General features: G+C 39.7%; 1 protein-coding gene across 1 annotated transcript in view; it reads left to right on the forward strand.

Moving 5' to 3' along the window:
* Positions 1-3,489: 3,489 nt before the first annotated feature.
* The window catches only part of LOC142666491 (lysosomal protective protein-like), a 34,539-nt gene continuing 14,132 nt past the window's right edge, over positions 3,490-23,896 (forward strand). Inside the window, exons 1-9 of the mRNA XM_075846558.1 lie at positions 3,490-3,567; positions 4,146-4,309; positions 4,378-4,489; positions 4,584-4,634; positions 5,144-5,230; positions 6,282-6,437; positions 14,908-14,999; positions 16,478-16,562; positions 17,659-17,750. Of these exons, the coding sequence (XP_075702673.1) occupies positions 3,565-3,567; positions 4,146-4,309; positions 4,378-4,489; positions 4,584-4,634; positions 5,144-5,230; positions 6,282-6,437; positions 14,908-14,999; positions 16,478-16,562; positions 17,659-17,750 (842 nt within the window). The 5' untranslated portion in view covers positions 3,490-3,564. The remainder of the gene's footprint in view (positions 3,568-4,145; positions 4,310-4,377; positions 4,490-4,583; positions 4,635-5,143; positions 5,231-6,281; positions 6,438-14,907; positions 15,000-16,477; positions 16,563-17,658; positions 17,751-23,896) is intronic.

Here is a 23,896-nt window from a genome sequence, read left to right on the forward strand (position 1 = left end):
CGTTTTTGCGGACCGCAATTGCGGTCCGCAAAAACTGAGGTTTTTTGCTGTCGTGTGCATGGGGACTTACTCCTTTCCTGAGGCTTCTATTCCGCTTCCCAAACATGCCTGACACCAGTGATTATAAGCCTCTCGCCCAAGGAATGTTGTCAACATAGAGTTTTGGAAAAATTATAATTACAGATGTTTCAGTGTTATCTCAAGCAATATTTGTAAAAAAAAGAAAAAATTGTTTTTTTGACAGCAATATTGGGTTCATATTTTGGCAATTTTTAAGAATACTCTTGTAGCACTAAAGAACTAATGTTTTGTACTCCGGGAGTAGCGGGAGCTCAAAAATCTAGCTTTAGTAATAGACACAATTTTTAACAATACAATTATGCAAGGAATATGGCCTAATTGCATTGATAAATCATCACCACACACATCCTATGGGCCTTTTACAGTATGGTAAGAAAGAGGACATTACGAAGATTGGGATTTTTATACAGAGTTGCCAGAGCGCAGGATATGAAGTGTTGTCATGGGGACACTGGAGCAGTGAGGCTGCATGTGTATATAGCTTGTAATTTAGTGATATCCTCGCACAGCAATAATGTAATGTCTCATTTACTGCTTTTTCAGTATATAGTGCTTTACGTAGTTAATTCTACTCCGATACTTTGCTTTTTATCATGTTTGGTTGTAGAGTGAAACCTATACTTAGTACAACTTTTTGAAACATACATTATGTAGTTTTATAGTGCAGGAATTTGTGTGAATATTCACTGGCCTGTGGCAGTCCTGGTATCAACTGGATGTTTAATTATGTTTTTCTACCATAGGCCCAATGTGAGCCACTGGCAATACCATTAAAAGTTACCGCTGGTCACCTTTATTCTTCGAATGCTGTACAGTCATAGCGCTAGGCCAGTAGATATAGGCGGAGTGCCCTTAACAATGAAGTGAACAGGCACAGTGGTAGTAGCCATGGTTGTGGGCTGTCACTGTAGTACCATTAGGATGGACCGCCAGTGGTCAGCAACAGAAGAAGTAATCGGGTACACAACAGTATACAGAAGGTTTCTCTAAAGTTTCTTTTTGCCTTTCAACTGGATCATTGGGCTATGGCTTAACTCAGGATCCAATAATTATTATGCGTTTTCATTATCATTTATGTCAAATTAAGGAGATTGTTACAAGATAAATGGACTCCTAAACCATTATTGAATTAAACCCAAGTAATATTTTTAATTGCATGTTTGCTTATTACTAATAAACACAAGTGGGTGAGGGGAACACAGTGATCAGGCTCACCAAACCCTGTGCTGTATATACTTCTTCCACTTAATTTATATAAATTATCACCGGATGGGAAGATAAAACATTCAGTTTGGAAACAAAACTACTCACTAATGACAATGTACAAATATGTAACTGGACAGTACAGAGATATTTCAAATGATCTTTTTATACATAGGCATATAACCATGACAAGGCGGCATCCACTACTTGTAGAAGAAAGAATGTTTTACCATCATCATAGGTGGGTATTCTTTACTGTGAGAGCAGTGAGATTATGGAACTCTCTGCCACAGGATGCTGTGAAGAAGGGCCTGAATGCCTTTGTTGAAAGATATAATTTTACAAGTTATGAGTACTAGATTTTGGAGATGGGGCATTGATCCAGGGATTTATTCTGATTGCCCTAATTGGAGTCAGGAAGGAATATTCCCCCTAATATGGGGTAATTGGCATCCATCTCAAAGGGGTTTCTGCCTTCTTCTGGATCAACATGGTAGAATTACAGGTTGGACTTGATGAACCTGTGTCTTTTTTCAACCTTATCAACTATATCTAAAAGCCATGGCCCTTGAGATCTCATCTTTGGGATATAATTCTCAACATACATTAAAAGCTTTTACCAATTTGAGTCATTTTTTGCCTGAATTGCTGAAAGTTTGTATCCTCATCGAGTTACTGCCACTGCTTTTACAGTAAAATGTCTTTTTGCTTTCTTTAATCCTATTTAGATTTTCAAGTTGCATATTACACAGTCGAGTCACATTATTATGACCACCTCCTACTTTCGAGGATGGCAGCGTGTAACACATGAAGGAAGTGATGTCGTGGGCTGGCTTGGTGGGTATATAAGGTGTGCGATAGGTTGTTTGAACATACATTACTCGTTGTTGCCATGGGTAAAAGGGGTGATATATCAGAGTTGCAAAAAGGGATGATTATTGGCTTTCGGGCCAAGGGTTGCAGTATTTCTCAAACAGCGCAGTTTGTGAACTGTTTGCATGCTGCTGTGGTGAAAGTGTATCTTGAGTGGACAAATGGCATCATTGGGAATAACCAATGTGGAAACTGCAGAGCACCCCGTGCCATTGATGTGAGAGGTGAACGTCCGCTACGAAGATGCGTGATGGCCGAACGACACACTACAGTGGAGCAACTCACCGGGAAAATCAACAAGGGAGCTACTAGACGTGTCTAAAACAACATTTAAGAGAACCCTACTGTATATGGGACTCCAAAGCAGACGTATGGTCACTGCACCTATGCTAACAAAGGTGCATCTGAATAAAGGCTTCAATTTGCACGGCAGTTTCGGAATTGAACCACTGATGATTGGCAAAGGGTTGCCTTCTCCGATGAGTCGCGTCTTCTGGTTCATCGAATGGATGGACGTTGGCATGTCGAAACATCGGAGAACAAACACCCTGCAACCATTGCTGGAAGAACACAAGTTGGTGGCGGCAGAGTTATGGTCTGGGGAATTTTTTCATGGCAATCTCTGGCCCAGTCATCCATGTGGAAGGCACTCTGAACCAATTTGGGTACGAATCCATCGTTGCAGATCATGTCCACCCATACATGCTGTTTGTCTTCTCTAAGGCAGATGGAATCTTCCAGCAAAACAATGCGACATGTCACACGGCTAGAAATATCTGACAGTGGTTGGAAGAGCACGACCAAGACTTCCAAGTACTTCCCTGGCCTCCTAATTCACCAGAATTGAATCCAATAGAGCTGAGCATCTGTGGGATCAGCTGGATTGTCTTGTTGGCTCTATGGATCCTCCACCACGCACCCTCCAGCAAATGTGGGATGCACTGCGGTCAGCATGGCTCCAGATACCTGAGACAACCTACCAGCACCTTATTGATCACTCCCAGCCCGTCTAGCTGCTGTCCGTGCTGCACACGGCGGCTACTCTGGGTATTAGCTGGTAGTTCTAATAATGCGACTCGACTGTGTATATACAAATGTTATTTCAGTTTATCTGTTGATTATCAGTCAGTCACATTATAACGTGTCTCTGATAAGATACCATTGATTTCTGTCATATGATAATACTGGATGAAACAAAGCTTTAGCACTTTTATGCATATACTGTTTTCTTCTATAAGGATTGTAGACAATTTCCTGATGTGTTGATAGATTTAGTGTGATTCCTATTATAGATATGAAGTGGTTTTCTTGCATATGACTGATAACTGGTTTTGCTATTAGTGGTGGACTATAAAGGCTTTATTCTTAAACATCTTAGTCATACTGTGCTGGTACCAAGACCAGGAGATGGTAAGGATTCTAAACATTTAGGTGGCTCCTATTTAGCTGGAAATACATTGTTGTTTATGCAGTTTTGTAATATAGAGGTAAAGTTTAATCAATGATCAACCTACACATTAATAGTTGGAACACTAGAGTATACGCTAGCATTGTTAAGGAAAACAACTGCACATATTATAGTCCCTTTATACGTTAGATATTTGATGGGAGATTCCTCTGCAAGCAATCTTATGTGTAAAGCTGGTCATACACATGCAATAGCTGTCAGCCAAACACTCATTGTAATAACACCTATACTGACACCACCATAAACATGCATGCTCGGCTTTGCTGAGGTTGCATGTTTGTTTCAATGGGGAGAGTAGAACAAGGGATCCAATATGATCAATCTCTCTTTCCCCCAATTTCTGCCATCAGGGGACAGCTAGCGGGACCCCAAACATGAGATCTTTCTGTCATGTGTATTGCCAGCTTAAGAGGGTCAATAGACATTAGATGGTCCGCTATTTAGGCCAAAATTGGTGGGATATACCAACAACTATGTAATATGGCTGTGTATCTTGTTTTTTTTTTACCATTTGTTGTAGATGTTCCCATTATTGCTTTGCGCCCTGTTTCTGGGTTTGCTTCCAGCAGAAGCTGCTCCAGAGGACGATAAAATCTCCATCCTTCCTGGTCTGAATAACCAACCCTCATTCCAACAGTTTTCTGGATTCCTCAATGCATCCAGTGGAAAATACTTCCATTATTGGTGAGAAATCAATGTCCACTACCCTCCAGCTCTGTTCTGTATATATCTCTGCTATTTTACTCTTGCAGGTTTGTGGAGTGTCAGGAAGATCCCAGGTCTTGTCCTCTGGTCTTGTGGCTGAATGGAGGTCCTGGCTGCAGCAGCCTCGCTGGTTTGTTAACTGAACATGGTCCCTTCCTGGTGGGTCTAGTAGATCATACTACAAAATATATTGGTGTTTGTATTTTTTTGTGAGCATATAGATATATCATGCTTCTATTTACCTTGATAATAGATTGAACCAGATGGCAGAACCCTGAAGAACAACAAACATTCCTGGAATAAGGTGATAATTCTTAAGTCTGTTGTGTACATTTGGTATGTAAAAATTCTTCACTGTTCTCATGTGCGGTGGCATTTTATCTTCATTTTATGTTGTATATTGTATGATCTCCTTATGGGCTTTTAATATATCTGAGTTTCATACAGTATTGTATTTTAGTCAGAAAACAGAAATGTTCCCAACGCATACGCCAACATGCTTATAGAGTGTTCTTTTTGCATCTGCTGGACTGGTATACATCGGTATAACTTACGTTTCATTGCATAGAAAAGTGCACCTGCTGTACCTCTATACAGGCACTGAAAAATATGTATACCGCATGGTATACATTATTTTACGATGGGGGTATATGGGCAACCATACAGTTGTATACCATAATGGATGCATAATCATAATGTAAATGGAGTCTAGCCTATCACTGACCTGGTCTGCTTTCAACCATGCAGCTGTGCTAGCTGTTAAGACTCCTTGGTACAAACATTTGTTTTTCCATATATCTTTTTCTGTTTCAGATTGCAAATGTTCTCTATCTGGAATCCCCTGCTGGAGTTGGATTTTCCTTTTCTGATGACAAAAACTATAAAACAGGTGACACACAGGTAGGAGTTAATTATGTGTCTGACCTGCAAACACATTAATATATATAATTTTTGGGAATGTCCTGCAATACACTTACTAGAATACTGTAAGCTTAGATTTCCTGTTTTCTGCTTCTCAATTGACATCTTTGCTGTGTAGACTGGAACAGGGTCAGCAGAGGACAAGGGCATTTTATGAGCCAGAGTGGAGAGCTGCAAAATATCAGTGGCCCCCTCTGGTGGGCCCAGCCACACACCCTTTTTACATTCTTTTACTTCCCAAGTCTTTTTTATTTATTTTTCCCCATATTTTACTCCTTATCTGCATGAGTTTCTCATATTCCTCTCTATTACCATTTTCTAAACACTTTCCATTTGTTCTTCTATACGTTTCCCTCATACGTCTTTCTTTACTTATACTATTCAGGACTTGTAGACCCCTCTCTCTTACTCCAGTCATGGATCTCCCATACAGTACCTCTCCTTACATACACTCCTTACAGGTTCTCATCATGCATGGTTTACTCTCTATATGCTTGCACTTTGTCTCTCTCATACCCCACTATATTCTCGCTCCCAACATATATCTCTTCCAGCTCTCTTTTCTCTAGCTTCCAACATGTTTGTGACTCGTACCTTTCTCATACCTTTCGTGTACTCGTACCTAATTCTGTCTCATGCCTTTCTTAATTCATGCTCCCTACATGCGAGACTTTTGTATGACTCTCATACATTCCTTTTATTCTTACTCCCTAAGGTGGCCATGCACATTATATCGCTATCCCCCCCCCCCTCCATACACAGGTACATTTGGCTTGGTCGAGCATTAATGTGTACTCAATGGAGAGAGGGGATTAAACCAGACAGCTTTAGAGGCAGGTTATGTGCTGTGAAAACAAAGGATCAGACATATTTTTTCCCCCAAAATCTTCATTTGGGAGAGTCAAGGCACCCCCATACACATTAGTTGGCGGGCCAGTGCCACCAAAATTGGCGTGTTTGGCTAGCATTCATCTAATGTGCATGGGCACCTTTGCTCCTTACATGATATATTTTCCTTCTTTTTACCCAGGCTGCTCAGGACAACTACATGGCACTGAAGGATTTTTTTCGCCTCTACCCAGAGTTCATGGAAAATGATTTTTACATAACAGGGGAGAGTTATGGGGGCTTTTATGTTCCTTCTCTGGCATTGGAAGTGTCAACGGACAGCAGTATAAACTTGAAGGTAAGAAAATATCTTATACGTACTTTTTTTTTTTTTTACTTTTTTTTAATGTAAAGTTTTTCTTTATTATAATGATATTAGTAAAAATACGAATCAGTACGCATACATTGCAGGACAACATATAGTATATCAATTTACTTAAGGAATCTTTAACACCAATTTCTTTCCTATACATTTTTAATCTACAAAGGGGATATAGGAATGGGACTCTTGTCACCGAACCAAGCCAATACTTTTTAAACTATCAAAAAAAACTACTTTTCCCATAATAAGGATTCATTCAGACCTCTAAACCCATTCTTAAATATTGTCCACCCATTCATCTAGACTTTTTCTTTTCTCTATATATTATCATCATCCCCTTTATATTTTGATACTAGTGAGTCCCATTATGATATCCCCCTCACAGTAACATACAACAGGAAAAAACTTTAAATATACGTCACCCTAATAAAGATCCCACTACAGGTACACTCGTATGAAGCGTCCTTGTCTATCTTACCATATTGCAACCTTTTTCTTTTCTTTTATTCTCCCATCCCCAAACAAAAAAAAACAACATATCCATCTCTCTCTCCTCCCCTCCCCTCCCCTCCACGTATGAATACATCCAACCTCGCATTGCAACCAACTTACCCACAACTCCTCAAACTCTACGTTCCTACTGTTTGCTAGGTAGTACATTTTTCGTATTTCCTCCAGCAATTACCCATAGGTGGATCTTGCTTGATCCATTTAAACATAATGGTCTTACGCGCCAAATATAGCAGTTTCAATAGGACTTCTTTCTTAATATCCCTTGTACCCTTAAATCCATCATAACCCAATATGCAAATAACTGGATCCCAGGGGATTTCAACCCCATATCCCCCTACAATTTCTTTAAGGATATCCTCCCAGAATCTCTTTATTTGGGGAAATTACCACAACATATGGAATAAGTCTGCCTCTTCCCCTGCACACTTAGGACGATTTTCTTCCCAATCTTTAAACATTTTAGCCAACCTATATGGTAAATAATGCGTCCTATTAACAATGAAGAGTTGTGTGACCCTAAGCTGTGTGTCCATGAGACAGTTTAGGAACATTTCCAAGTATTCTCTAACATTGGAGCTCTCCTATCTCCCTCATATCTTGTATCAATCTCACCTGAGCAGGGATTAGAATAGTTTGAATCTTTTTATCACTCATTACTTTATATATCTTTGAGAGTCTCCCTTTCCTACCACATTCCTCTATTCCCAACATCAAGTTTACAAATGGGTTCTCGTCCAACTCCTCTGTCATTTCCCTCCATTTATGACCAAGTGCATGTCTGAGCTGTAAGAACAGATGGGAGGATGGGATTAGTAGCACTGTTTCTATTTTTGCAGATGACACCAAGCTATGTAATATAGTTCAGTCTATGGAAGATGTTCGGAAATTGCAAGCTGATTTGAACACACTACGTTTTTGGGCATCCACTTGGCAAATTACATTTATCTACATTAAACTTCAAGTTATTCATCTGGATACCAACAATCTGCATGCATCATATGTCCTAGGGGGAGCTATACTGGGGGAGTCACTTGTTGAGAAGGATCTGGGTGTACTTGTAAATCATAAACTAAAAAACAGCATGAAATGTCAATCAGCTGCTTCAAAGGCCAGCAAGATATTGTCGTGTATTAAAAGAGGCATGGACTCGCCGGACAGGGATATAATATTACCACTTTACAAAGCATTAGGGACAGAATTTGTCAAACCAACCTAATTTTGTTTTTATGAAGAGGTGAGCAGAAGCCTAGACAGAGGGGCCGCTATGAATATAGTGTTTTTGGACTTTGCAAAGACATTTGACACTGTCCCTCATAGACGTCTAATGGGTAAATTAAGGACTATAGGTTTAGAAAGTATATTTTGTAATTGGATTGAGAAATGGCTCAAGGACCGTATCCAGAGAGTTGTGGTCAATGATTCCTACTCTGAATGGTCCCTGCTTATAAGTGGAGTACCCCAGGGTTCAGTGCTGGGACCACTATTATTCAACTTATTTATTAATGAAATTGAGGATGGGATTAATAGCACTATTTCTAGTTTTGATGGCACCTAGCTATGTAGTATTGTTCAGTCTATGGAAGATGTTCGTAAATTGCAAGCTGATTTGAAAACACTAAGTGTTTGGGCATCCAGAGAAAAATGTAGGAGGGTTCCTCCAGCTCACCTATCTTGCAGATATGCTGAGTCACTCTAGCACGGATCCCCGTGTCGGCACACGTGTAGACATTCTTCCTATGTTTGGGCATCCACTTGGAAAATTAAGTTTAATGTAGATAAATGTAAAGTTATGCATCTGAGTACCAACAACCTGCATGCATCATATGTCCTAGGGGGAGCTATACTGGGGGAGTCACTTGTTGAAAAGGATCTGGGTGTACTTGTAGATCAAAAAATATATAACAGCATGCAATGTCAATCAGCTGCTTCAAAGGCCCGCAAGATATTTTTGCGTATTAAGAGGCATGGACTCGCGTGACAGGGATATAATATTACCACTTTACAAAGAATTAGTGAGGCCTCATCTAGAATATGCAGTTCAGTTCTGGGCTCCAGTTCATAGAAAGGATGCCCTGGAGTTGGAAAAAATACAAAGAAGAGCAACGAAGCTAATAAGGGGCATGAAAAATCTAAGTTATGAGGAAAGATTAAAAGAACTAAACCTATTTAGCCTTGAAAAAAGACGAGTAAGGGGGGACATGATTAACTCATATAAATATATTAATGGCACATACAAAAAAAACGGTGAAATCCTGTTCCATGTAAAACCCCCCCCAAAAAAAAACAAGGGGGCACTACCTCCGTCTGGAGAAAAAAAAGGTTCAATCTGCCGAGCTGACACGCCTTCTGAACTGGAATAGTCTACCACTGTAAATGGCTTTAAAAAAAGGCTTAGATCACTTCCTAGAACAAAAAAATATTCGCTCCTATGTGTAGAAATTGTTCCCATCCCTTGGTTGAACTTGATGGACATGTGGCTCTGTCACCACATTATAAGTGCCCTATCTTGTACATGATGTGATCGGCGCTGTAATGTAGATTACAGCAGTGTTTTTTTATTTAGGAAAACTATCATTTTGAGTTATGACCTATTTTAGCTTTATGCTAATGACTTTCTTAATGGACAACTGGGCATGTTTTACTTTTTGACCAAGTGGGCGTTGTAAAGAGAAGTGTATGACTCTGACCAATCAGCGTCATACACTTCTCCCCATTCATTTACACAGCATATAGTGATCTTATTACATCACTATGTGCAGCCACATACACACACTATAACGTTACTCAAGTGTCCTGACACTGAATATACATTACTTCCAGCCAGGACGTGATGTCTATTCAGAATCCTGACACTTCTGTAGTGTTTGTGCGAGATTTAGAGCAAGACAAGCGTAATCTCGTTTGAAATGACAGGTTACATCGTAATCTCGCGAGATTACGCTTGCCTTGCTGTAAATCTCACACAGATGCTACAGAAGTGTCAGGATTCAGAATAGACATCACGTCCTGGCTGGAGGTAATGTATATTCGCTGTCAGGACACTTGAGTAACGTTAGAGAGAGAGAGAGAGAGAGAGAGAGAGTGTGTGTGTCTGTGTCTGTGTCTCTGCATCTGCAGTAATAAAATCACTATATGCCATGTAAATGAATGGGGAGAAGTGTATGACGCTGATTGGTCAGCGTCATACACTTCTCTCCACAACGCCCACTTGGTCAAAAAGTAACACACGCCCAGTTGTCCATTAAGAAACTCATTAGCATAAAGCTAAAATAGGTCATAACTCCGTCAATGAGTTTTTCTAAATAAAAAACACTGCTGTAATCTACATTACAGCGCCGATCACATTATGTACAAGATAGGGCACTTATGTGGTGACAGAGCCTCTTTAACCCCTTCCCGCCGCAGCCATTTTTCGGATTTTCACTTTTGTTTTTTCCTCCCCACCTTCCAAAAGCCATAACTCTTTTATTTTTCCATCAATATTGGCGTATGGGGCTTGTTTTTTGCGGGACGAGTTGTAGATTTTCACAGCACCATTTTTTGTACCATATAATGTAGTGGGAAACGAGAAACAAAATATATGTGGGGTGGAATAGGAAAAAAACAGCGATTCCTCAACCTTTTGGGTGGTTTTACAAGGAAAAAACTGATTGTTAAAAATAAAATATGAGTTTTGTCGCCACATTCTGAGAGCCATAACGTTTTTATTTTTCTGTCGATTTAGCCGTGTGAGGGCTTATTTTTTGCGGGGCGAGCTGCAGTTTATGTTGGTACCATTTTGGGGTACGTCAGACTTTGCAAATCGCTTTTTATTTCATTTTATGTGGGAGAAGGGACTAAAAAACAGCAATTCTGATGTTTTTAATTTTTTACAGCGTTCACCGTGCGGACTAAATAATGATATATTGTAATAGTTCAGACTTTTACGGATGTGTCGATACCAGTTATGTTAGCTTTTTAATTTTTTTACACTGTGCTTGAGGGAAAATGGGAAAAGTTTGTTTTTTTTTAGCTTTTCATTTTTTTAGATAGGTAAGGTCTATGATAAGCCACCAGTGATGATCTGGCTTCGGAATAGTAAACACCCTTGAATATACCCCCAGGCCTCTTTGATGAATAGGAACCTCATCTAGAGCTCCTTTCACGAAGAATTCCTGCAAAAGGTGGAGAACCGTTAGATCTTTTGGAGAATTCAGTAGAAATCTGTCAGGCGGAGGGGAGATTAATTCCAGAGAATATCCTCTTTGGACACCAGAAAGCACCCAAGAGTCTGAAGTAGTTTTCTCCCAGACTCTGGAGAGTTTTGAAAGCCTTGTGCCCACTTGAGGAGGCTTGAATTATGGCGTCATAATTGAGGATTTCTGGAGGAATCATTGACGCTCTTCCGCCTGAAACCAGGGTCTCTATATCCTGGTATAGATTGGAATCTTCTTTGCCTGTCAAAGGGTCTATAGTTCCTTCTGAACTTAGGGGAAGATCTCCTTCAGGGGTGAAAATTACGCTGTTTGGTTCTCTTAACTTGAGGAAAAAAGACACCCTTATCTTCAGTTAGAGATTCAAAAATTTTATTTAGTTCCGGCCCAAACAATCTCCTAGTGACGTTGGTGAGGGCTTGGTTTTTAGATGCCAATTTAAGGGTATCAATAAAGAAATCAGGAATAGACTAAATTTTCGTCCCTAGGGATCCCTTCTATGAGGTCTTTAGTAAGTTGGCTAAGTAGAACACGTAAGGTTCTAGCAACTGAGACTGAAGCAAGGGAGGCTTTACAGACTGAGGAGGAGGCTATATAAGACACTTTAAGTAGAGCATCTGCTTTCCGATCCATTTCATCCTTCAAAAGTGATGACTGGTCAGAAGGAAAAATAGATCTTATTGATAAGCGGGCAACCGCTATATCCACTTTAGGAGGATCCTGCCATTCCTGAGATATACTTGAGTCCACTAAATAGACAGATTTAAACCTAGCCCCTGAATCTGCACTTTTCTCTGGATTCTTCCAGTCTGATTTTAAGAGATCATCAAGAATGGGGTGGTGAGGGAGTACCTGTGCTTTCTTTTTGGGAAAATAGAAGAGCCTCTCCTTCTTTGAACTGAACTCTCTGAGATCATCCATTTCTACGGTCTTTTTTTTACCAACTTTTCCAGAGAACTAACACTATCTTTATGAAAAAGATGGCAGTCTTCTCCTGAGGATCTATCTGAGTCTTCAGATAATAATTCTCCCTCAGACCGTGGGGCAGATGGTCCAGGGGATTCGTCTGAATAGGAAATTCTACTTGCTGCTCTCTGAAAACCTCTATTTTTATGTGAAGAAGTTACTTCCTGGAAGGCTTGAGATAAATTGGTTTTAAACCATGAAAAAAATTATTTGGCTTCTGAACCCAAGGAGGGATCCTCTGGAGGAGTTCAGCTGGAGCATAAGTCTGACTCTACATCATCAGGTAAAAGCTGTAGGCATTTAACACATTGTCTGTGTCTGCTTTTACATTTTCTTTTACCACTAGAGTGGCTGGACATCTAAAAGAAACAGATAGGAAACATTTAGGGATTCTATCCTGGATTACAAAAGCTCTATATATAAAGAGCGCATCAGTCAGAGCTCTAGGGCAGAAAACGCTTACCTTAACTGCTTTAAAGGTAATGTGTCGCTAGAAATATTTTTTTTTTCTTTAAACATTTAGTATATAAATGATTAGACATTGTTCTAATTTTTTCACAAGTAAGGAAACAAAAAATTATGTGTTAATGTCTTTAAATGTGGTACAGCACATTTGTATGTGACTTTGCCGGAATATACTCCACTTAGCGATTTATCAACTTAAGCGTGAAACAATATACAGGAACAAAATAAGATCTGACCAGTTTCCTTCTTTTCTTCTTCAGCACAGACTTTCACATAGATATAAAATGCGACCAGTCCATTAACTAAGCACAGTCCAGTATAATTATTTTTTCCAAGTCCTATAATAAAGAGACCGCTCCAAACATACAATTGTATAATGGACCAGGCTTGAAAGTTTTGCTACTTTGCTATAGTCTTCCAAAAGGAGATACAGGCCGTCAAAGTAACATAAATTAACTAGAGGTGTAGTTAACGGGATAAATTTGAGGCCTTAGTGTTCACTGGCCAACCTTTAGAGAGTATCTCTGTATCGTCTCGCATAGATGAGCAAACAGGAGGAGGAGGCAACGGGAGACAAGACGAAGCATTAAAACACCTGAAGCCGCACAAGGATCACTGAGGCTGATGTACACCCAGCACAGATCAATGCCAACATCCTCCACCCCAAAGACCATGACCTCCACGTTCCCTGCAAACACTCAATCTGGCATGCTGGAGTGACACCGGTTCTGTGTGACATCACACGCTCACATGCTTCCTCCCTCCGCTTCGTCTTATACTTACTTAAATATTAGTATTAAATATGAGCATTGTAACCCCGGTAAACTAGAAAGATTCTGACAATACAGACAGTTATGAAGTATATAAAAATTAATCAAAATAAATCAGAAAGCCCCCCAGCGAGCATATCTTTCTGATCCATGGATTGATGTTCCCCATTTCTTCATTTTATAGGCCAGCATTATCAGACAATGCACATTTCCATAGATTTGTAAATGCCTGCTTCATATTAGCCTGTGAGTTTTTTTCTGATTATCAACTATATAACTTTGGTCCAGAAAGGGATCTATATAGGAATGATCTAGTGATTACATGTGGCATTTACCTCCACATAGCAGGCAGTGTAAATACCAGTTTCTGTCTCATACACTCCGTTGCTATTAATATTAGACTTGTATCTAATATCTGCACATCCAATGAACCTATTACCTAAACATCAATAAAGCTGTTTAGCCCCATAACAGTTAATTTGCTCATTTGATCTAGCACCATCTGATTTTGTGAAAACTACTAGGTGGAACTGACTGCAAACCGCTTCAATTGAAGATTAAAAAAATGTATATGCCCTAAGCTCCCCCTAGTAGTGCCTTCAGTGGGGCTCTTTATCAAGAATTGTAGATCCAACCCCTGTAAAGATATATTCTAAAATGAATCTGCTCAGTTTATTTCGCCTACAAATAAACGGATGTGGTGGACCTTCATTTTAGGCCTGGACTTTGCTATTTTTGTCGGCCCCATAGAGAATGAATGAAGCATAATGCATAACCACCATATTAGGGGACACAGCTCATTCTCATGATCACTGTGGGGTCCCAGCAGTTGGAACCATAGCGATCGTTCATTTATCACCTATCCTGTGTATAGGTGATAAATAAAAATATATTGCAAATCTTTTGTCAATGAAATTTTTTTAAGTTTAATAATGTGCTACATAAAGTAAAGCTTACATTTCAGAATGCTAGTAGTATGTAAGTGAAAACCCTGGAGATGCTTTGTATATATTTTTGAAAGCTATCCATAGAAGATAGTCTTAATTTACCCATGAGGCTTAGCACTACAGTTAAAACTATAAAGTTCTATTAATATGTCCAGCATACTGGAATATATGTTATACTCTTATCAAGTTGCCAATATTTTACTGTATCCACTGTATCATGCACAAATAGAAGTGTGAGCTGCTATAGTGATCAAGAATATACTTACATATTGCTAGTTGCCACCCAATCGACAGAAAAAGTGGCCATACACATGAAATAACTGTTATGTTTTGCAAATACACATTTTGTCTGACAGCTGCCCCCACTAAAATGGTGTCCATACACATTAAAGGTGTCCATACACATTAGATGACAAAGTTTCATCCAATGTCTATGGATTGGACACCTTTAGAGAAGTGTCCAATATTTGAATATAAACATCTGGATGACACAGACCGTAAGAAATGATGGGTCATGGCTTCTAAGGGATAAGACGAGGTAATGATAGATTCTAACAGATATTCGTACTATAATTTTATCTTTCAATTTTAGGGCCTGGCTATAGGAAATGGAATAACAGATTATACATTGAACCACAACTCCTTTTTATATTTTGCATATTACCATGGTCTGTTGGATTCAACGTGAGTGAAAAGAAAGCACCTATTCAGTATGTATGTAGAGGATGCCTATTTGTCCTTTCATTTAATTTATCTCTATATATACACTGCACTGTCTCACTATAGTGAAGGCTTGCTTCCTTGCCGGTACTCCTATGTGTTATATGGCCCTTCGTCCTTCTGTTTGTTCTTGTACCAATTCAGTTACTAAACCAACACAATTACAGGGAGAACGTGCAATCTTCATCCACATGTCTTCTTTGATAGATTCAAATACACAAAATCTGTTTAATGGCCATATACACTTACACATGATGGCCATACACACATTTTGGCAACAAACGCCTCCAAATTGCCCCTCCTCGTTGACATGTATATTTAGTTCAGCCTGTTCACACAGCATTGCCCCGTGCACACACCCTGTACAGCTTCATATAAAGTCCCCACAGGGCCATATTCTGGACCAATAGGCACTCCGCGTGAGACCCAATACAATGCTTCTAAGTTATACTATCCAAACCGATAAAAACAAGGGGACATATATACACAAAAACACAGAACAAAGGCCATACTTACAAATGGACACAGACAGGTCAGAAACGCTGATGAAGGAGAGTGAACAGGTGCATTAAATAATAATAGCCACTCCCACTAGTCTTGAGGGGAGTGGCGTGTGGTGCATGGGATGTGTAGTAAAAAATAATAAATTAATGGTGTATGTGCGAGTGATAATAATATAAGTGAAATATAGAGGGCAGTAATGAGTAAAGTGCATAAATAAAAATAAATGGATAATGGGGTGCAAGTGAGTGAAACATGGAGGGATAGTGTTTAATTCATGAGGCGCAGCGTGTATAGCCAGGTAGAAGCCTATTTGTGACGCCTTGATAATTCATAGAGCGGGCTACCCTGCTTGCTATGCCAAACAACAACACACCATACTCTCCCAGCATCAAAGACCCGGCTGTGTCCAAAAGAAGAAAATATAAGTAGGAATGAAAAATACCTGGGGTATTCGTAATCATTTTGGCCAAAAGGACGCAAGCTCGCAATCCACGACAAGGATCCCCAGACTTGCGAGTCCCTAACTCCCTAACTGGAACTAAATGTTCCTGATACACAAACACTGTCTGTGTCCATTTGTAAGTATGGCCTTTTTTCTGTGTTTTTAATTTATACTATGTCTATGATATAGCATTCAATGGAGCATGCCACAATTTATTTTCTTGCAGATGCTTACAGAAACCATGATAAAAAAAAAACCTTTGTATGCCTCCGTATAAAATCAGAGGCACATGGAGGGACAGTATGGAACCATAGCAGTCTACAGGTGCTATATGGATCCATATAACTCAGATTTATAATACAGCCGTATGCATGAGATTGCACTGGATTCTTGGTAGATGTTGTGAAAATGGCGGAAACCACCGACAACTGTTTAGATGACAACATAATATCTAATACTTCCCAATCCACCATTCTTCATGTATGTCCTGATATAGAACGTGGTCACATCTGGAGAGCGCTTGCTGTGAAAAAAAAGGTTGCAGTTTTCTTAAGCCCACCGGCACGTTGTGTAAGATTGCAGTAAGTATTATGGTGATTTTCTGCTGCCAAGCATTCTATGAATATTGCCATTTTATGCTACACATGGTAAATGGCAGGACTCTTACTGTGTTGTAAGTCATAGCTATGTACAAATACAATAAAAGATTATTTGATTGGACATGAGGTTTTAAAAGGTTATTTAAGGACACATCAACTCTCATGTCACAAATCTGCCATTTCTTGATGTAATTATAATGCCATTGTTATATAAAAATATGCTATAATATAATCTAAGTCATATATAATACAAAATAATAGTGTTGGGGAATGTAGCGCTGCTTATTAGTGAAAGACATGAACGCTCGTTTTCCCGATAATTGGTCCGTTTAAACAGGGCAATGATCAGCCAATGAATGAGCAAATGCTCGTTTATCGTCTGGACGTATCATTTATGCAGCAGAAAATATAATCGTTGTCGGCGACACGTCTCTTTGTGTAAACAGGGAGACGTGATGCCGACATGATAGAAATATATGGGGATATAGTAGTAACGAGCGCTCATCCCTATAAATAACCAATCATAGCTCCTTGTGATAGGAGCAAACGAGTGCTGATCAATGAGCTGTCACGTTGATTGGCGCTCGTTTACACGAATCATATCGGGCCGTGTAATTAATAGGACCCTTAGGCTATGTTCACTCTTTGTTTGTGAACTACAATCAGTGTATGTGCCGAGAAAGCTCCCAGCATATATACCGAACTTATTCATAGGGTTCCATTCACCCAGCATATACAAAATGAGTGTCCCTTTGGCATACACCAGGCTGGTATGCATTGGCATACTTTCTACTGTATTTTGCTGTATGGAATAGTGTAGTAGACTACGCTATTCCAATGCAGATGCAAACAGTAATACACGTTTTTTCTATGGGCAACATATGCCACTGTATACCTATATAGTTGCATACGATGCAACCTGCTGGCAGAGGTATACGTTAGAAAATCCTCCTAAGTATACCTCCGACAGAGCCTTACACAATAAATGTTTAGTAAAGCGTCACCTGAAGTTATGTCACAATGTTGGAAATCATGGAGTCTACATTTTTAAGCATCGTGGTTATTATTTTCTCTCCAGATTAACATTGCCAATTTTAAGGCACGCAACCACAAGCTGAATATTTACAATCTTTATCAGCCCTGTGTGGAGGGAGAACCTGGCGATATAAGGTACATTGATGATTTAAATTTATACATATTTTTTGTGTATGTTACATACCCTACAAATAACAGCTGTCTGCGAGCTTGTTAGACTTTCCATTTTACAGACCGCTCTATTTTACCTCAGGCAATGGGAAACCTCTCAAAATAATCTTATGATATGTCATAGAGACATATGAAAAGATCATGTTGTTGGAGTCTGATCTTGGGCCATCACTAATTTCCAGAATAAAAAGTCTTTATAGGCTCAAACTCCTTTTGGCACTGAGCAGAGATTTCTGTTACTAGAAAAATGACCACATTATAAGCAAAGTCTCATTGATATGGAAAAAGTTTTTTACAGCTCACCACTACTGCCAAGGGTCTCCTGTGTAGCGCTCAGATTTATGTCCTGGCTGACGTGTTTTCAAATTTAACCCCTTAGGGATAGCCTGTTTTCGCCAAATCTGACATGTCACTTTGTGATAATAACTTTGGAGTGCTTTTATTTTTTCAAGTGATTCTGAGATTGTTTTATTGTCACACATTGTACTTTAAGTTAGTGGTAAAATTTGGTCGATACATTCAGTGTTTATTTGTGAAAAATACCAAAAATTAGAGAAAATGTGCAAAAATTTGCGTTTTTCTAAATTTAAATGTTACATAGTTAGTATAGTTGAAAAAAGACACGTCCATCAAGTTCAACCAAAGGGAGGGGAAAAATTTCTACACATAGGAGCTAATATTTTTTCGTTCTAGGAAATTATCTAAGCCTTTTTTAAAGCCATCTACTGTCCCTGCTGTGACGGCTCCTGCGGTAGACTATTCCATAGATTCACAGTTCTCACAGTAAAGAAGGCTTGTTGTCTCTGTAGATTGAACCTTTTACTCTCCAGACGGAGGGAGTGCCCCCCTTGTTTTTTTGGGGGGTGGGGTTTACATGGAACAGGATTTCACCATATTTTTTGTATGTGCCATTAATATATTTATATAAGTCAATCATGTCCCCCCTTAGTTGTCTCTTTTCAAGGCTAAATAGGTTTAATTATTTTAATCTTTCCTCATAACTTAGATTCTCCATGGCCCTTATTAGCTTCGTTGCTCTTCTTTGTATTTTTTCCATATCCAGGGCATCCTTTCTATGAACTGGAGCCCAGAACTGAACTGCATATTCTAGATGAGGCCTCATTAATGCTTTGTAAAGTGGTAATATTACATCCCTGTCCCGCGAGTCCATGCCTCTTTTAATACACAACAATATCTTGCTGGCCTTTGAAGCAGCAGATTGACATTGCATGCTGTTATTTAGTTTATGATCTACAAGTACACCCAGATCCTTCTCAATAAGTGACTCTCCCAGTATAGCTCCCCCTAGGACATATGATGCATGCAGATTGTTGGTATCCAGATGCGTAACTTTACATTTATCTACATTAAACTTAATTTGCAAAGTGGGTGCCCAAACACTTAGTGTGTTCAATTCAGCTTGCAATTTACGAACATCTTCCATAGACTGAACAATACTACATAGCTTGGTGTCATCTGCAAAAATAGAAATAGTTCCATTAATTCCATCCTCCATATCATTAATAAATAAGTTGAATAATAGTGGTCCCAGCACGGAACCCTGGGGTACACCACTTATAACCAGGGACCATTCAGAGTAGGAATCATTGACCACAACTCTCTGGATATGGTCCTTGAGCCAATTCTCAATCCAATTACAAACTTTACTTTCTAAACCTATAGTCCTTAATTTACCCATTAGACATCTATGAGGGACAGTGTCAAATGCATTTGCAAAGTCCAAAAATAATATATTCACAGCAGCCCCTCTGTCTAGGCTTCTGCTCACCTCTTCATAAAAACAAATCAGGTAGGTTTGACAACTTCTGTCCTTAGCAAAACCGTGCTGGCTGTCACTTATAATACTATTGTCACATAATCCTGTATATAGTCCCTCAATAGCCCCTCAAACATTTTCCGCACAATGGATGTTAAGCTTACAGGTCTATAATTACCCGGGGAAGACCTAGAGCCCTTTTTGAAAATAGGCACCACATTTGCTCCGCGCCAGTCCCTTGACACTATACCAGTCACTAGAGAATGTCTAAATATTATTAAGAGGGGGACAGAAATAACTGAAGGGTGTAACCCATCTAGGGTGTAACCCATCTGGTCCCGGGGCCTTTTTTACATTTATTTTATTTACCTTAGCTTGCACCATATCTACATTCAGCCAATTCAGTATATCAACTGATATATTAACAGCACTGGCACCGGCTACATTAGCCGCTCTTTCTTCTGTTGTATATACAGAGCTAAAGAACCCATTTACTAATTCTGCCTTCTGTTGATCCCCTGTGACCAACTCCCCATTACCACTATTTAGGAGTCCTACATGTTCCGACCTTGGCTATTTTGCATTTATATACTTGTAGAATTTTTGGGGATTTGTTTTACTATCATTGGCCACCTGCTTTCATTTAGTATTTTTGCAGATTTTATTAAGCTCTTTATAATTTACAAAGGCTACAGCTGTACCCTCAGATTTGTATTTTTCAAATGCCCTTTTTTTGTCATGTATTGCCCTTTTTACAAAAGGTGTAAGGCATGTGGGGTTTAATTTTAGTCGTTTATACTTGTTACCTATAGGAATAAATTTTGCACTATAATTGCCCAAAGTATATTTTAAAATCTCCCATTTATCATTTGTGCCATTATTTGACATAAGTTCTTCCCAGTCTATATCCTGATTTGCAGCCCTCATCCTGCGGAAATTGGCCTTCTTAAAATTAAATGTTTTTGCCCTCCCAGCCTGCGTTTGTTTTTTACAGTATAGGTAAAATGTAACTATATTGTGATCACTGTTACCGAGGCTTTCACGAACATTGGCATGTCCAACCAGCTCTGCATTATTAGAAATGACCAGATCCAACAGAGCTTCACCTCTAGTCGGGTCTTCCACAAACTGGCCCATAAAATTTTCCTGCAACAGGTTGAGGAAATTTCTCCCCTTTGCAGTTGAAGCAGAACCATGACACCAATTAATATCCCAGTAATTAAAATCTCCCATTATTACTACAGTAGCAGCCTGTGCAGCCCGCTACATTTGTTTATATATTTGACCTTCTATCTACTCCGTTATATTGGCGGGTCTATAGAGTACACCAAAAGTAATTTTTCCAGTGTTTACCTCCCTTTGTAATTCCACCCACAAAGTTTTAATCTCCTCACAATCTTCACCCACTATTGTCTCCTTCACTCTCACCTTCATATCACTTCTCACATACAGACATACACCACCACCTTCATATCACTTCTCACATACAGACATACACCCCCGCCTTTCCTATTTGTCCTGTCTTTCCGACACAGCGTAAAACCCTGTAAATTTACAGCCCAGTCATGAGAAGAGTCTAGCCATGTTTCAGCAACACCAATTAGATCTATCTTTTCCTCCAGTACCAAGGCCTCCAGCTCCCCTATTTTGCTTACTAGACTTCTGCCATTTGTGAACATACACTTTAACTTGCATTTCAATTTTTCACTTTCAGTATCAGAAATGTGATTATTTGACATTATTTGGGCATTTTTATTTTCATTGCGGTTTTGTAACAAAAGGATCTCCTTATCCTGTTGTCTAGTCCTCTCCCCACAGTCTGTTTCTCCCCCCACCAATATAGACTCACCCCTCTCAAACCTATTTTCTACATTGACCTCCCTCCTCAGCCCTAGTTTAAATACTCCGCCACCCCTGCTAGAATTCTCTCCCCCAGCACAGCGGACCCCCTTCCATTTAGGTGCAGATCATCTTCAGAATACAGTTTGTACCCCAATGAAAAGTCAGCCCAGTGCTATAGGAACCCAAAGCCTTCTCCTCTGCACCAAGACTTAAGCCATGCATTTAACTCCCTGAGCTATTTGTTTAGGTTTTGTTTTTGTTCTCTATTATATGCACTTATTATGTGATCAGTGGCATAACTACCGCTGTAGCAGCCGTAGCAGCTGCTACGGGACCCACGGAATGAGGGGCCCCTTGCCACCCGCCGACATGGTCCCCCCATGCCCGGCAGCGCCACTAGCAGCCATTATAGCTGCTACAGCGGTAGCGACGCCACAATGGGGCCTGCGCCGCCCGGCCTCTAACATTTATGGTCCAGGTGGCATGGGCCCCCTCATGCCCAGTAATGTCGCTGCTAGCAACAGCCACATTCACTTGTATCTGCGTCCTCTGGACGTAGATACGAATTAATATTATAGGCTGCTGTTGCCTCTCTGAGGGGGCGGCGGCACCACGGAAAACAGCCGCCGCCACCCCCTCCTGCAGTAATTGTACCTGCGTCTTACAAAAAAAAATCAGAGGCACCTTCCCAAGAGCCTCATCAGCCAATTCCTGCAAATTGGTGAAAGCAGGGCATTGCTGCAGGATGGGATCCTGTGTCTAAAATACAAAGACAAAATAAACGTCTGCATGTTGACATCTATTTACAATGCCAGCTGCACCCCTGTCCCCACACGTGTAGGCACATCATCCACGATGAAGCCTGTGTATATACAAGCATAAAATAAATTTATGGGGGGGGGGGGGCGGTTGACCTGAATGATCAGGTTTTATCCATATAGTACCATGAGGAAAAGCAAAATCTGGTACATGAAATTGGCAGTGTACCTTTTCCAGTTGGCACTATATAATTCATCTTTAATTTTACTGAAAAGCTGGCCACCCTTGGAGACGAGTTGGGGGAAACCTCTGCTGCTCCAAGTAATGGTTCCCGTATAGTTCCTGAGCAGCACTTTCCAAGTCAAGTGCCTGCCACAGCAAAAATCTAGGGCACAAAAAAGGTGTAGTGTCTACACAAAAACGGGTATCCGAAAGGATACTATATATCAGTGTGACACTTGTCTATCCTAATCCGGACTCTGCATGAAAGACTGCTTCCGCATCTACCACACCTCCCTGGATTAAAAATGTGCTACTTTTAGAAGCCCCGCCCCCTCCCTTTATCATTCTGGTCTTTTACCAATTTTTAAAATTGGACATTCAAAAAAACCGTATAACAAAATTACAAATTCTAATTATACCCCTAGATGAATACACAATACAATAACAATGTGTATGGTCTACACAATTTATTTAGGCTTATGCTTGTGCCCAAAAATCAGTCAAGTAAAAAAAGGCCTCAAAATCCTTGTGCTGCTCCTTCACTTCCAGGCAATGCTATGTGTCCAGACAACATATTTAGAGCATTTTGGTGGTATTTCTGAACTCAGAAGAAATAGCCCAATAAATGTGGTGCTTTCCTTCACTTACATGCTCTGTGTCTGAAAAATCTGTCCTATCAATGACGCATTTGTGAAAACCAGAAAATGTTATTTTTCATGGCAGATCTCCACTAAATTCAGCAATAAAAACTATGGGGTCATAAAAGTGATCACACCCCTAGAAATATTCTTTGAGGGGTGCAGCTTCCAAAATGGGGTTACTTCTTAGAGGTTTCCACTATACTGGTACCTCAGGAGCTTTGCAAACACGACATGGCACCCGAAAAGCATTCCAGCAAAATCTGTGCTCCAAATGGCGCTCCTTCTCTTCTGAGCTCTGCCGTGGGTCAAAACAGCAGTTTATTACGACATATGGGGAATTGCCGTAATCGGGAGAAATTGCTTTACAAATGTTTGCGTTCTTTTTCTCCTTTAGTCCTTATAAAAATTTTAAATGTCTACGTCTTTTTCAGAAAAAAAGTAGATTTTAATTTGCACAGACTAATTCCAATACATTTATCAAAAAACCTGTGCAGTCAAAATGCTAACTATATCCCTAGATAAATTCCTTGAGGGGTATAGTTTACAAAATGGGGTCACTTTTGGGGGGTTTCCACTGTTTTGGCACCACAAGACCTCTTCAAACTGGCCTAAAATATATTCTAATGAAAAGGAGGCCCCAAAATCCACTAGTTGCCCCTTTGCTTCTGAGGCATTTGTCGGGTACAACCTTCTGTAGTACAAATAAAAATAATTGTATTACAAATAAATTTTGGCAAAAAAATAAAATTTGTAAATTTCACCTCTACGTTGCTTTCATTTCTGCGAAATGCCTAAAGGGTTAAAAAACTTTCTGAATACTTTTGAGGGTGCAGTTTGTAAAATGGGGTGATTTATTGGGACTTTCTCAA

Source organism: Rhinoderma darwinii, chromosome 13 (assembly GCF_050947455.1).
Source record: "Rhinoderma darwinii isolate aRhiDar2 chromosome 13, aRhiDar2.hap1, whole genome shotgun sequence".
NCBI classification, from domain to species: Eukaryota; Metazoa; Chordata; class Amphibia; order Anura; family Rhinodermatidae; genus Rhinoderma; species Rhinoderma darwinii.